The sequence below is a fragment of the Echinops telfairi genome, unplaced genomic scaffold (assembly GCF_000313985.2).
Source record: "Echinops telfairi isolate 266 unplaced genomic scaffold, ASM31398v2 ScPeMD7_3533;HRSCAF=4204_0, whole genome shotgun sequence".
Lineage (NCBI taxonomy): Eukaryota > Metazoa > Chordata > Mammalia > Afrosoricida > Tenrecidae > Echinops > Echinops telfairi.
Genome location: NW_022107431.1, coordinates 13,945,827 through 13,961,820, shown reverse-complemented (window position 1 = coordinate 13,961,820; position 15,994 = coordinate 13,945,827). Strand labels below are relative to the sequence as shown.

The following is a 15,994-nucleotide window of genomic DNA, read 5'->3' as shown; positions in this document are numbered from 1 at the left end:
ACTGTGCCGATTATATTTATACCTCAGGCTTCTTATGCAACTGTACTTGTCTTTGGAGAGATGTGTGCATCGAGAGAAGATTCGCTGAAGAACAAATGGAATTGTAAACAAAAGTGAGACGGAGGTTGGAGGTAGGAGGGCTGAATAAACTCTAGGATGTGATTTAGAGAGCAAATCTTTCAGGAATATAATAGATTCAGGTAACCAGGGAAGAGCCCCAGACTTTCACTGGTTTAAAAATTATACATGGCTCCCTTGGTACGAAGAGAAAATTGCTAGGTAACAAAACACTTCTGAGCAATCGTCTCTCTGATAAACCCGACCACCGTCCTCATAGAGAGAATAGAACTGTCTATTTGGAAAGAAGCAGCCGCAGGATGGGGGGAAGGACGGGGACTGGGGAAGAGGGCTGGAGGCCGGGGAGGTTTGAGGGTGGAGAAGCCAGAGGCTGCAGAGGACCATTGGGAAGGGGTGGGTGGTAAGCAGGACTGAGTCACCGCCATTAAGGTCATGAACTATCTGTAGTTCTTTGGTGGCTTGGTGGATTACACATTGGCTGCTAATGTCAGCAATTTGAATTTACCACCCACTTCATGGGTGAAAGATGAGACGCTCTCGTCCGGTAACGAGTTATAGTCTCAGAAACTCCTGGGGGAAGTTCAACCTTCTCATACAGGGGGCTATGAGTCAGAATGGCCTTGGTGGCTGTGAGTTTGGTTTGGGCACTCTGACCCTCACCAGCAGAAGACTATACCCTATCATTATAGCGGTGGTCACGATCATATTGCAAGTTTTGTGATCAACTTCCATGTGCCACGTACATGGCCCTGTTGGGGTGGCTGGTTACCATGTGGCCAATGGCAACTCCTGACAACCCATTGTATGTGGAACTTCTCCAAAGGGTTGTCAAGGCTGGGACGTTTCCACTGAGGATGGCCACGTCTGTCTTCTGAGGGGCCTCTGGGTGAGGTCCATCTCCAACCCATCAGCTTGCAGTCGAGTGTGTAACCATGAGTGACGTCCAGGGACAGCAGACACCTCTGGCACACTAATCAACTTTTAAAAACGGTTGCCACGGACCCAGAGGGTCAGCTCTAACTCCTGGTGACCCCATGTTGTCAGATGAGAAACATGCTCCGTAGTGTTTGCGGGGGCTGGTGTTTGGAAGGAGAATACCAGACCTTTCTTCCAAGGTGCCTCTGATCGGATTCCTTTGCACTACTCAGGGCCTGCGTGCCACTCAAGAAGTCCGCTAATAAACAGACGAATGACTGCTTGCAAGAAAGCAGTTTGAAAAGAATCTGCTTATAAGTGCGTAATAATTAAATCCACCAATAAAAAGCAAAAGAGCTTTGACCCTAAGCTTTCCAAAATCGTTGGCTCTTGTGCATCCACTCTTATTTTTCTCAGACTTGAGAAATAAGAGGTAGGGGAGAGGAGGTAGTTAAAGTCAGGAAGAGGGCAGAAAGGAGTTTTCTGTTGAAGGTCAAGTAAATCAAAGACGTGTTTGTCACACTTAGTTGCCAATGCTTTCCCTTGTTATCTGGAGCACACAGTTTCCCACCACCCTGTGGTCACAAGTCACTCTGCCTTCTCCTCAGTGACACTGGCTGGGAGATAAGTGAAGGGGACAGAAGCGAAGCCTCCCAGCTAGATGAGCCTGCGGACAGGATATCCTGCTTTGAGGAAAAAAAAGCAAAAAAAAGCGCGTGCACTTGAGGGGGTGCGTGTTCAATAAAAGGCAGCTTCTTTTCTCCTTGAGTTTATAGAGCAAGGGAGAAAAGAGACATTATACAATGCAGACAGGTATGCAAATTAGTATGCCTACATTAATAGCATAGGTTAAAGCCTAAATTCTATTAATAGAAGAACGATGTCTGTATGTTCAGTGCTATTATCTCAATATCTGATGGGCATTTGTTGTTATTGTTGTTGTTGTTTTGTGAAGTACCATCCATTCTGTTCAGACTCATGGTGACTATGCACAACAGAAGGAAACACTACCGGGTCCTGCACCATCCACACAATTATTACTGTTTCAACCCATTTAGTAGGTGTTCAATACACATGGTTTTAATTGATTGGGTGACGATGATAAATACTGAGACGTCTTGGAGCGGGGCTTAAATTCATAGCATGCCTTGATGGCACCAATCTGTACTTCAAACGGCCATTCAGGTTACAGTCATGTGATTACACCCTAATCGAAACCAGGAATGGGAGGAACAGGGCTGGGGCTTCTATACCCCTTCTCTTAGCATCTATCCTGCTTGCTTAACAGTGAGCAGAGGACTTAGACACTGAACGAAGCTCAAGAAGGTTAGACTCTGAACAAGAACTCCTCACCCAAGGGTCGGGGTGGCCCATGATTCATGGAGAGGTGATCAACAAGTAACCCCTGTGGTAACCCCATCCCTCATAACCAAGAGATAGCTTGCATGTAGGGCTCTGAAAGCTGCCACAGCGAGGACACCATGCTTGCAAGCCCTTCCCTTGTAATGTTTTCTTCCAACACTAATCCCTGCTATCCCTTTCAAGCTTAGCGGTCCCCTCAGAAGACTCTCATAAATCCTTCCTTAAAAGGTTGTTCTGATACCTGAGATTCTCCCCAAAGCTTCCAAGTGCTAAAGAGAGGAAAAGGTGGCACAACGGTTAAGTGCTCCACAGCGAATCCAAAGGTCAGTGGTTTGAGCCCACCAGAGGCTCCATGTTTATCTGTTCCCCTGAGGCTGACACACTAAGAAACCATATGAAGCCCTTTGACTCTGAGTTGGAATCAACTTGAAAGTCCCAAATATCAACAACAGAGAGGTGAGTGCTCACAGGAGCAAACATAAATAACTGATCATGAGCATATGCCTAAAGCTCTCATATGGACCAAAATAATTCCACTCCCATACAGATTGAGCTCGCTGTTTCCTCTACTTACACATTCATTTCCGGCGTATTCTCAGCTGCAAAATAAAAGGTCTTGATCTCTGGATGACTGACCTTAAAAGCACTTGAAAGAGAAAAGAGTAGACACAAAGTTAGTGTTTGCAGTGGTCAGGGGCTTTGAACACATGTCAGACAAGCTATCAGCACCTGGTAACTTGACCCAAAAATTGAACTCAGGTCTATTAAACACCTATCATCCCCTTTCATAGAAAGAGCTGAGGGTCAATATCTTATTCCAGGACACGCAAAGGAAACTGAGTCTGGGCTGCTCCATTGTTCCCATTGAAAACATAAAAGCATATCCTTTTTTTAATTTTCATGTGCTGCTGTTTTGGTAGAAAAGGACAGTAGATGAACATGTAGAGTGATGGAGGTGTCACTTCCCCATCCTCTGAGCAACTCCTTCAATCAAAACATTGCAAACACTGCTTCAAATCCCATCAAACATATGTGAGGATTTTATTCATGTGGGGTGAAAAAGAAGCAGGGATCAAATTCTGCGACATGACAACCCAGGAGAAGCTGCTTTCATCCCAGGCACCTTTGTAAAGAGGAAAGAAAAAAATATAAGATAGATTTTAGCTTGAAGTTTAAGTATACAACATTGACGATAGCTACCAATAGAGACGTTAAAACAGCTGCTGCTTAAAACACTTGACCATGCAGACCAAAGGCCTGCAGGAAGGCCCGAAGTTTTTTTGTTTTGTTTTTCTTTTAATAACCAGCTTCCGTCAATAACGACAAGAATCAGCACAACCTCATAGATCCCTGGACACACGCGGCTACACCAGAGTGCAATGGACTCAAAGCTAGCACCAGTTTATGAGGTTTCTTAGGAAAGATAAAAACACAAATCAATTGTTCCAGCAAGTAACAAAGGACCTTAGGGGAATGCTCTGTCTGATTAGACCGGAAATGATGCCGCAGGTAGAAGAAAGGAGGAAGAGGGAAAGCAATTATAGCCGGTGCTTTCTTGGGATGAGCACTCAACTGAGAGTCACGATACCTGTGAGCTGTGACTCGCTTCCTTGGGCTGACCTCTCCTTTTATCAAAAGCAGTTACGTCTAGGGTCCCTGACAGGCCTCAAATCCTTTGGACCTAAATCACATCGCGTGTAATTCTTCAAGTCTACGACATCTCAGAGAATTCAGGTCCAAGTGAGATTCTGGCAATTCAAGGAACTAATAATTAATAAATCAATAGATGGCCTTGCGCTCATATTAACTCAACTGTGTTGAGTCCTTCCTCTTTATCCATGACTTCGTCTCTTAAAACGGAGATGACCTTGACATCAGACCTCTGGATGGGAACGTGTTTATTAAGCCATCACACCAATGCCAACACCGTCCACGTTAGGGATTCATGGGGTTTTGACAACCCATCCGCTCCACCACATGGAATTCCAGGAAACAAAAGGTTAAATGTTCCTGTTGCTTTCTGGGATGTCGGGTCATGATGCTCAACCTTTCTCTGACTGTTTGAGTGCTACGCTCACTCGATGCCAGAACACTGTGAAGGGAGAGTATTTCGAATCAGAGTTGCATGTGGGAAAAAGGAGAGACAACTTACTGCTTCTTCTTGCATTCATTGGCTCTTTCCACAGTGAAATCAGGCAGGTTGACAAATCCATCAGCCTTCTCTGCCTGAAAGATATACACAACAAGTCTGAGGAAATGGACCAGCCCCCAGGACTGGTGTGCTGAAATCAGCAGCATCCAGTAGAGATGGTACAATTGAAATGAAGAAGAAAGACATACTTCATTACCCATTGACTTCCACCAGGTTCTTTTTAGGAGAAAAATTAATATCCTCTCAATGTCCCACCCAGTGTCTTTCCATGAGAAGTGGCCCGACACAACCCAAGGATGGCCACATCCATCTGGTGTGAATAGCACTGGCCCCTTTCCTGTCTTCGTGGAAAACCCATCTAACCCAACCGAGCCCTACTTCCTGCTTTGTCCGCAGGCATCACAGCATCTTTCTCTCTCTAGAAAGTTACAAGCACATACGACAGCACCTGATTAGCACTCAGGATATGGTGGGCAAAGCTCCGCCTTTGGGGTTAGCAGATCTAGATTCATGCTATAATTCCATCTTTGGAGTGAGCATATCAAGGTTGTATCAAGGTTCACCCACTGGCTGTTATCAGCCTAAAAAGAGTTCAGAATGATCAAACACTGAGAAGCACTCAACAACCATTATTTCCCCTCCCAAATCTGTAGGCAGGAATTCAATCACAAATCTGCACCTCAGAGAATCTCGGTTCTAAAACCAATTACCTCCAGCTCATTCTACAAAGGAAAGGTAGCCAGAGAAAGTGGACACTTGATGACAGAACAGAAATGTCGCTTTCAACCACCAGTTTATAGAAAAGGGACTCACTGCCCCACTCTCTAAGCATGGGGGTTCCATGCTTCATGAATAAAACATAACTGAGCCATAAGGAGTTCAGATCTGCTTGCACAGAGAGATGTCAACTCTTCCTGCATGCACACTGGCACCGCTGAGTGGGGAGATACACTTCACAAAGATTAAACATAAATGAGTCACTGATTAGGGGGAAAGAGGCAAAAATGGATTTTGAAAATATAGTCTTAATTTTAAAAGTCTGTTGATGAGTTGTTGATGGTCATCATCCATTCTTCTAGCTGTTCAATTAGCACCCTGGGAGCCCTTTGCTCACATCATAAGTCTGAGTCTGTTTCCCTACTACCAATTACAGAGCAACATGAACAGAAACTCTGAGCCATCCAGCCCCAGACACAGCTTCCCTCTCCTACGTGAGTCGGCTTATCCAAACCCCTCACCTCTTACTAGATGAAAACCTCAATTCTAATGGGTTCTCCTTTCTCTAAAAAACAGTACACACACATACAAATGTGCTTCCAAAAAATCCTGGGGGGAAAATCCATTATCTTTTCATTCAACTTTCAATTCACTTGGTAAAGCCCTCTCATGCATACATACATACCAAACAAAAACCCAAACTCACTGCCATTGAATTGATACTGACTCATAGCAACCCTCTAAGACAGGGTAGAACTGCCCCTATTAGTTTCCAAGACTGTAATTCTTGGAAAAGCCCCATCTTTCTCCCAACTGCCCCTATTAGTTTTCAAGACCGTAATTCTTTACAGGAGTAAAAAGCCCCATCTTTCTCCCAACTGCCCCTATTAGTTTCCAAGACTAATTCTTTACAGGAGTAGAAAGCCCCATCTTTCTCCCAACTGCCCCTATTAGTTTCCAAGACTAATTCTTCACAGGAGTAGAAAGCCCATCTTGCTCCCGAGGGGAAGCTGGTGATTTCAGCTTTACAGACCTCCTGCTTAGCAGCTCAGCCCTCAAGTGCTGCCTCACCAGCATTCCCTACATATATCGAAACACTTGTAGGTTTACATGTGATAGCTTGATACTCTGCTGCATTACCAAATGGTTCATTTACCAATCGCACTGGATAGAGAATACAGACTACTCAAAAACCTACTATAGATACTACCCTTCCTTTGCATTCTCAAGTCTTAGTGCATAAAAGTGTTCTGTGACTTAATGTTATTCAGCTTTAGCAATTCTGCTCCCAGGTATATGATTATATCTCAAAGAACTGAAAACATATTCAAACAAATCCTGGTACGCAAGTGTTCGAAACAACATTATCCACAATGGACCAAAAGTGGAAATAACCCAAATGTTCGTCAACAGACAAATGGGATGTATCCACAACAGATCATTGTTTAGCCAGTGGGTAAACCAAGTGTAGCATGGACACACAATGGGATATTATTTCCAAAAAGAGAATTAAGTCCTGATACTCCCTATAATGGGAAGGAACCTTGAAAACACTATGGTATGTGACAAAGGCCAGACACAATAGATTATATTGTGTATTGTTCTATTCCATTAAAAACAAAAACAAACCATCACCATGGGGTTGATTCTGACTCAGAGTGGCCCTAGATAGAAGTTCTGGGCTGTGTAAATCTTCATGAGAGCAGAGGGCCTCCTCTATCCCCTGAGGAGTGGCCGATGGGTTTGAATGAAGACCGTCTGGTTACCAGTCTAACACATAGCCAGCATCACCATCATCACCATAGGCCTCCTTACCTTAGGATTCCATTTAAGTGAAATATCTGAGTGACTAAGTCCATAGAGTCAGAAGCAGGGATGGTTTTCGGGGGTAGAAAGCCACTGCTTACGGGTTGTGGAGTTTCCCTTTGGGATGATAAAATATTTGAGATCTGGAGAGAGGAGCTAGTTACCCAGCAATTTGAATGTACCAAATGCCACGTCATTGTTCACTTCAACATTCAATATTATGTGACTTACACCTAAATTAATTTTTTTAAATAGGCTAAAAAAGTTTGTGTCAGCTCCTAGAGTTTTCCTAGGGGGAAAAAAGCAATCAGACTCACTTTTTCTTTCCACCTGCCCACATTCATTTCTACCCCCATCATTCCACAGAAACTAGTGTGACTCCCGGTTGACCCCAATGACCTCCATGTTGCTAGATCTACACTTTTCATTGTTGTTGTTGTTGTTGTTAGTTGCCTTCGGGTAGATCCTGGCTCAGCTCAAGCCCTTGTGTTGAAGGTAAAACTGCTCAAAGTGTTTTCAGAAACTGATGACCAGGCCTCTCTTCTCCCTCACGTAAGCCTGGGCTCAAACCACTATCATTTCAGCTACAGGTCAAAAGCTGAGCCACCTGCACCTCCTAGATGGGCTCTTCCCTTTTGTAGCCCTTACTTTATTGAACCCCAGTCACTAACATGCAGGAGCCCTGGTGGTGCAGTGGTTAGGCTGTGGGCTGCGATCCACAAGGTCCGCAGTTAGCAACCACCAGCAGCAGCTGTTCCGGAGAAAGGGTGGACTTTCTACTCCAGTCTGTCAACAGTGACAGGCTCAGAAACCCAAGGAGATCTCTATGAGTCAGCATTGACTCGATGACAATGAGCAAGAGTCACTAACACATTCCAAGAGATCCAGCTGGCTGGCTGGTCCCGTAAAGATTTAGTCTCACAGACCCTAGGGAGTAGTTCTGCTCTGCCCTGCAAGGCCATTCTGAGTTGGAATCCACTCGGGGGAGGGAGTTTGTTTGGTTTGTTGAACTGACACATTGTCCACTCTCTCCCTCATGAAATAGACTCATTGTCTAACTTTTCCTGACAATATATTCTGCTGCGCCCTACTCTTCAAAATAACCCTTGCTCTTGTTCATGAGTCTTCTTCACCTGCCTGATTTGTAAATGTTTCTCAAAGCCATGTCCACAGAAATATGCTCTTCCCAACACCCTTTATGAGCAATGACTCTCTATCTTCCTTGTATGTACTCATTACCATTCAGGCAATTGTGACTCGGTTTCCTAACAGGATGGCGTAGAACTGGCCTAATATTGCCATCAAGTCAGCTCCAACATTAGGTGCCATCAAGTCAGCTCCAACCCATAGTGACCCTATGCACAACAGAAGGGAACACTGCAGGGTCCTGCGCCATCCTCACAATTGTTCCTGTGCCTGAGCCCATTGATGTAGCCACTGTGTCCATCCATCTCATCAACGGCCTTCCTCTTTTTTCATGGCCCTCCCACTTCACTGAACATGAAGCCCTTCTCCAGGGACCGGTCTCCTGAAAATATGTCCAAAGTATCTAAGACGAGTTCTTACCTCCTTCCCTCTAAGGAGCACTCTGACCTTAATTCTTCCAGCACAGATCGCTCTGTCCTTTGATCAGTCCCTGGAACTTTCAGTATTCTTCTCCAGCACCACAATTCAAATACATCGATTCTTCTATGGTTGTTCTTATTCAATGTCCAACTTTCCCATGTGTATGATGCAATGGAGAATACCACGGCTTGGGTAAGGAACACCTTAGTTCGCAAAGTAACATCTTTAGTCCTCAGGGTAATAGCCCCACAGAATCATTCTACATACACATGCAAACTCTGTACTTCAAATTAGGACCCAATCCTAGATTTCTTGTCCCAGTGGTTGAAATGCCCATTGAAGCTCTGGACAAAGGTATACCATGGGGCCACTCAGATTTGATAAATCCAAAAACAAACTCATCGTTCTACTCAATAAAGCCCCACTTTCTCTTTTTTGCTTTATGCAGGCAACGATACACCTCCCCAGCCAGAGTTCCTCTCAGCATCCTCTCAGCATCCATGTCAGGAACTGTTAAAACCTGCGATGATTATCCCTGTCATAAACCCTCATTTTATCTCTCACCTACCATCTTTTCAGTTCCCCATTAACTCTAACCTGCGTTACAGCACACAAGTCTCCTCAACCGTCTGCCTCCCTCCAGCCTTGTCCTTCCATCCAATTCAGGGTCCACACCACGATCTCAGCAGATGTCTAGACCATGAGCATTCTTCGTGTATCTTCTCTAATTAAAACCCCACATGGTTCCCAGTTGTCCTTGGATAAAGCCTAAGTGCTTTAGTGGGGCATAAAAGACTGAACCTTGTTTAATTCCACAATTTCAGTCTTCTCCAATTCCCCTAACCCTACTCACCCCAAAACAACAACAAAAACCAGAACAAAGGAGAAACAATGTTTCCATGACACTGAATTAGAATGGTCCTCCCACCACTGGCATGATGTTTCTAAACACTTTATTTTTAATACAGAAAGTTCTTCTCTAATAAGAATAATGCAACACTGATCCACAAAAGGGGAAACACAAATACTGTATATACTCGTTTATAAGCTGAGTTTTTTTCAGCACATTTTTATGTAGTTTTTGTGGTAAAATTAGGTGCCGCGGCTGATATTCGGGTTGGCTTATACTCGAGTATATACGGTATGTGCTTTAGCTGATAGTTTCAGTCACTTCAAAAGAACCAACTTAAAAGATACGTTGTAAATCCTAAAACACTGTTCTCTGTAGCAAATCTTTCCTTTACAAGACCATTTTGTTTTGTCTTATTTTTGTTTTCACTACAAGCATTGGCTTGGCCATTCCGCTGGCTTGCTTCACTTTGCTGTGCTTCACAGACACTGTGTTTGTTACATATCTAAGATTTGTGGTCATCCTGCATGGAGCAAATGTATCAGAGCCATTTTTCCCCAAAAAACACGTGCTCACTTCCTGTCTCTTGGTCACATGTTGGGAATTCTCATAATATTTGAAATGTTTTCATAATGCTAATGCACATCTAGCATAGTACAGTGCAGGGTAAACATGACTTGCATCCACTCTGAGAAACCAAAGGATTTAGCGACAATATCTGCTTTGCTGTGGTGTTCTAGAGCGGAACCAGCAAGCCCTGAGATCTGCCTGGATTCTGAAGACATTCAAACTGTATTCGAAATCAAGAATAACTGTGTCAAAACTATTTGACTTGCAAAAATGTCTCTAATCTGTCAATCTTAGTTGGCAAATCCTGAGGGAATGACAGTTTTCTCCTCTTCCTCCACCTTCCGTTCCTGTTCCTCCTACCCCTCCTCGGATCCCTGTTCTCTGTTACATGAACTAAAATAACTTTCTCAAATGGTGTCCTTCCTCTTTAATGATGCCTAACTTAACTGCAAAATAAGTTCCAAGTTATGCATTAGCATCTGCATCCTTCCTTCTCGATACTAGGAGAGCATAAGACTTCTTTCCTAGCTCAAGAGTCAAAATGATCCATGGACCATTCCCTTGGCTTAGCTGTCAGAACACAATTGAATTCTGAAGCAAGACAACACTATTCACTCAACTACGGGGCATTCTACAAACCCAAAGGTATTCACTCCTCACAAATCAGCCTACCCATTTCCTCCACAAAAGCTGGGCTTTTATTAGTCGGCAGTTACTGTCCTTAAACCAGCCTTCAACCAACATTGACTCAAGGTGACCTTGCATAGGCCACCGCAGAGCTCTGCTCGGTCAGGTTTTCCAAGGTTGACTTTTCAGAAGTAGCTCACCAGGCCATGCTTCCAAGGGCATCTGGGTGAACTCAAATTTCCAAATTTCAGTTAGCATCCATACACATTAACCATTTGTACCACACAGTATTAAACACACATTTTTGTCAAAACTCCTTGTGTTAACAGGTTGAGGGGGCAGGGAGAGTAAGGGCTGCTCTTCATCTTCCTCAGTGTCTTGGTCACATATTGACATTTCCCTTCACCATTCTAAAAAGGACCCTGGTGGAGCAGGGGGTTAAGTATCAGGCTGTGAACTGAAAGGTTGGTGGTTTGAACCTATGGGGTGCCCTTTGGGGAGTGGGGGGAAGAAGGGCGGGAAGGATGCAACTTCCACAAAACTTTACAGCTTCAGAAATCCCATGGAACAGCCCTGTAGGGTCACAAAGAGTCGGACTCAAGTCAGCGCATTCTGCCCTCACTCACATGCAGACCTTCCTTCGTACGTTCACTTGTTCAGCACATATTTACCGGGTGTCTAATATGTTCTGGACACCACACCAGGTGCTTGGGAGGCATCAGTGAACAAAGCAGCTAGAGATTTATGAATTTCCAGGGACAAGGAGCCTAAACTCGATATATAAACATAGCAGTCATATAGCGTGTTAGGAGGTGATCATTGTGGTGGGAAAACTCAGAGTCTGAGCAGAGCAAGTTGTCTGAAGTGCCCTGAGTCTCTAATACCCTCACCCCACTAGGAAAGTCTCCTGGACTTTCCCAGGTGTGGCTTTCTTGAAAGCTCTCCCTACTTCCCCTAGCCTAGGGACCTCCTGTTTGACCCAGCACCAAGAAAGAACTCTTACGGTGCTTAAAGTTACCTGGCCATTTGATCGCATCTCAATAGGCTGCGAGCCCTCTGAAGGAAGCAAACTTGTCATCTACATTTATATCATCAATCCTTTGGACAATACATTAGAAACTAATAGACTAGTTTTATGAGGGAGTGCAGGTATGATGGAAATAATTCTTTTCCACTGACATGAAAGTGTTGAGATGGGATACAAAAGCCATTTGGGAGAAGAGCTTGACATTTTCTAAAGAACATGTAAACATATAGTTACCATACAACCCAGCAATTCCATTTCCAGATATCCACCCAAGAGAAATGAAAGTTTAAGCCCACACCAAGATTTGCATGGACATGTTCATTGAAGCATTATTCATAATAGCCAGAACCTGGAAACAACCTAAATGTCCAGAACTCATAAGTGAGTTGACAGAGGATGGTATACTCAAATAACGCAATGCTATTCAGTACTGTAAATAAATACTCTACAGACACGTGCTACAACATGGATATGCCTTGAAAACATTTGCTGTGACAAAATCAGACACAAGAGACTATATCCTGTATAATTCGCTTGTATGACATGCCTAGAAAGGCAAACATCAAGACAGAAAGTAGATTAATGTTTACCTAGAGCTGGGGGCGAAGAGAACTGGTGGTATAGTGGTTACACATTGGGCTGCTAACTAGAAATCAGCAGTTCAAAACCATCAGCTGTTCCTCGGGAGAAAGACAGGGCTTTCTACTCCCATAAAGTGTTACAGGCTTGGAAATCCACAGGAGCAGGTTTACCCTGTCTTACATGGTCACCATGAGTTGGTTGTCAACTGGAGGGCAGGGAGAGGGCTGGGGCTATGGACAGAGTTCCAAAAGAAGCTGGTCAACATTCCATCAGTACAGGAGATAAGATTCCATCAAGAGTCCGTGATATTAAGAGAAGAATTCACCAATTGAAGGCATTGGTGAAAAATATGGATCCAGGATTGACCGAATACCAATTAAAATGTTTCAACACTTACGATGCAATACCAGAAGTGCTCTCTCATCTGCGCTAGGAAATTTAGAAGAGGGTTACCTGGGAAACCAACGAGAGCCATTTTTTATGCCCATTTCTAAGAAAGGAGATCCAACAGGATGGAAAGTATTAAGCAACATTATTAATATCACATACAAGTAAAACTTTTCTGAAGATAACTTTTTTTTTAATTAGAGCAGGACATTGACGGAGAACTGCCAAAATATGCAAGCTGCATTTTGAAGGAGATATGGAACAGAGAATATCATCAGCGACATCAGATGGATTGTGGTGAAAGCAGAGATCACCAGAAAGATACTTATCTTGTGTTTCATTGACTTAGAAATGGCATTCAACCATGTAAATAGTGATGTGCTATGAAACATTGTGAAAAATAGGAATTTTAGAATACCTTGATAATATTGATAGAACATGTGCATTGATCAATTGTTGTTGTTAGGTGCCATCAAGTCAGTTCTGACCCATAGTGACCCTACGCTCAATGGAACATGCACCGATCCTGCGCCATTCTCACAATGTTTCCTATGCTCAATTGTCCCTAAGTCCATTGTAGCAGCCACTGGGTCAACCCATCTCATTCAGGATTCTCTTATGTTTCACAGACCTTCTGCAACAGCAAGTATGAGGTTCTTTTGTTGGGACTCTGGTGACAGAGTGGTTATGTGTTGCACTGCTAACCACTGTACCGTAAATTAAAATCCATGTGTGGTGTGCAAACTATACTTCAATCAAGCTCCTATGCTAGGTTCTGGAATGCAGAAAGGGGCTGGGGGCTCTCTTTTCATTTGATTGGCTCTGAGGCCTGAGAGGAAAGGAAATCCAGAGCCTCTGGTGATCCACTGAGTACGCAGTGCCACGTGCTCAAACGCTAAATACAAAACTGATTCAGGATTTCTAAGAACCCTCCAGTTCATCTATACTATGGTTTCAAAGTTAGAACATCAGAATTTTAGGGCAGGAAATATTTCTTATAAAGTGCACCACACTTTGGATATGCTTTTAAAACCTCGTTGTGCTAGGTACCAAATTTTAATAATTTAAATGCAATGTTAAATGGTCATGGCCATTCATAAAGCTTGGCGTCTGCGTGCTACAACTACCTTTCAAAATAGAACTACTTCTCTATTTTTAAAATTATTTTATTTGGGACTTATACAATTCTTATCACTATCCATACATGCATCCATTGTGTCAAGCATATATGTACATTTGTTGCCATCATCATTCTCAAAACATTGGCCTTCTACTTGAGCCCTTAATACCGGCTCCTCGTTTTTCCCCTCCCTTGTGAACCCTTCATAATTCATAAAGTATTGTTATTTTGTCATATGTTACACTGTCCGACATCTCCCCCGCCCCCTTCTCTGCTGTCCATCCCCCAGGGAGGAGGCTATACGTAGATTTTTATAATCAGTTCCCCCTTTCCACCCCACATTCCCTCCACCCTCCAGGCATTGCCACTCTCACCACTGGTCCCGAAGGGATCATCTGTCCTGGATTCCCTGTGTTTCGGTTCCTATTTGTATCAGTGTACATCCTCTGGTCTAGCCAGATTTGTAAGGTAGAATTGGGATCATGATAGTGGTGGGGAGGAAGCATTTAAGAACTAGAGGAAAGTTGTATGTTTCATTGTTGTTACCCTGCACTGACTGGCTCATCTCCTCCCCACAACCCTTCAGTAAGGGGGTGTACACTTGCTACCGATGGGCTTTCAATCTCCACTCTGCACTCACCCACATTTACAACGATATGATATTTTGTAGAACTACTTCTTAAGGGTAAACACATGTTATAAAGGCAGAAGGACAAATCTATCGAAATGAGAGTGGAATGTGTTCCACAAGTTATGTAGGGCAAAGAAGACCAAACCAAAAGAAACACCATGTAATACAGGAAACTAGTATCCATTTTTTGGCTAAAAATATATATTTTTTACACTTCAATAATCCTTACATCAAGAGGCACCTTAAAATCTATGCTCATTGTCATTGTAGTGTTTTCCCCTTCAAACCTGTTATTAAATAAATTGTGGGTCTTAAAATAGATAGAATCTGAAATTCAAGGAACAATAGTCTCAAAAAACAAAATATAGATTCTCTGTAAGATGCTTTGTGCTTATATGTGAATATGGATATGTTTGAAATTCTCTGGATGATTAGTGTATACAAGTTAAAATGAGGTTATTCAACGAACTTCAATATCGGAAGAACGTGCCAAATCTCCAATTCTCCAGGTAAAGCTGTTTTGTTCACGGCTGCCATTAAATCCCCCACATACTGGAAACAAATGCTCAACACGCGGAGACTATTGTCAGCAGATGCTACCGGTGCCCACAGACTGATAAGCACTAAGGATAATTCAATTATAGTCTCTAAAATGCAAACTAAAAGTAAACTGAGATTGAAGAATTGATACAATCAAATCTATGATTGAAGAACGGATACAATCAAATCTATTGTTAAAACTAAAGTTTGAGTTCTATCAAAAGAACAAAAACATATTCTCATTGATTGCTGGTGGGAATGCAAAATGAAACCCAGCGGGTGGGACTTTGCTGTAAGCAGCCCTGGGAGCATAGTGTATTGTGGATTGGGCTGTTAACCACCATGTCTACCGTTCAAACTCACCAGCCTCTCCTCAGGAGAAAGATGAGGCTCTATTGTTGTGATTCTGAGGTGCCACTGAATCAATGACAACTCATAGCAACCCTATGTATAACAGAAGAAAACGCTGCATTTTCCAGTGCCATCTCACGATTGTTGTGTTTCAGCCCATCGGCGCAGACCCCATGTCAATCCATCTTGTTGAAGACCTTCCTCTCTTTCAGTGCCCCACTACTTTACCAAGCAGGATGCCCTTCTTCAGATACTGGTTTCTCCTGACAGCGTGTCCAAAATACATGAGATGACGTCCTGCCATTGTTGCCTATAAGGACCATGCTGACTGTAATTATTGCAGGACAGATTTGTTTGTTCTTTGGTAGTCCGTGGTATTTCCAATAGTCTTCTCCTGTGCCATAATTCAAGTGCACCGATTCTTCTTCAGTCTTCCTGATTCAGTGCCCAATGATCGAAATACCATAGCTTCGGTCAGGTGGACCTTAGTCCTCGAAGTAACCTGCTTGCTTTTCAACACTTTAAAGAGGTCTTGTGTGGCAGATTTCCTCTATATTTATGCAAATAGAAGGCTCGATTTTCTCATAAAGCGCGACAGTCTCAGAAATCCACAGGCGAAGTTTTACTCTCTCCCATCGGGTCACAGCCAGTTAGAATTGACTTGGTGGCAATGAGTGTGTGAGTGAATGAGTGAGCGAGTGTGTGAGTGAGTG

At 43.3% G+C, this 15,994-nt stretch overlaps 1 protein-coding gene across 1 annotated transcript in view; it reads right to left on the bottom strand.

Annotated features, from left to right (window-relative positions):
• The window catches only part of IPCEF1 (interaction protein for cytohesin exchange factors 1), a 114,569-nt gene that overhangs the window by 70,375 nt on the left and 28,200 nt on the right, over window positions 1-15,994 (bottom strand). The window contains exons 4-5 of the mRNA XM_030886839.2: window positions 4,508-4,581; window positions 2,930-3,001 (exon numbers count right to left, since the gene is read on the bottom strand). Of these exons, the coding sequence (XP_030742699.1) occupies window positions 2,930-3,001; window positions 4,508-4,581 (146 nt within the window). The remainder of the gene's footprint in view (window positions 1-2,929; window positions 3,002-4,507; window positions 4,582-15,994) is intronic.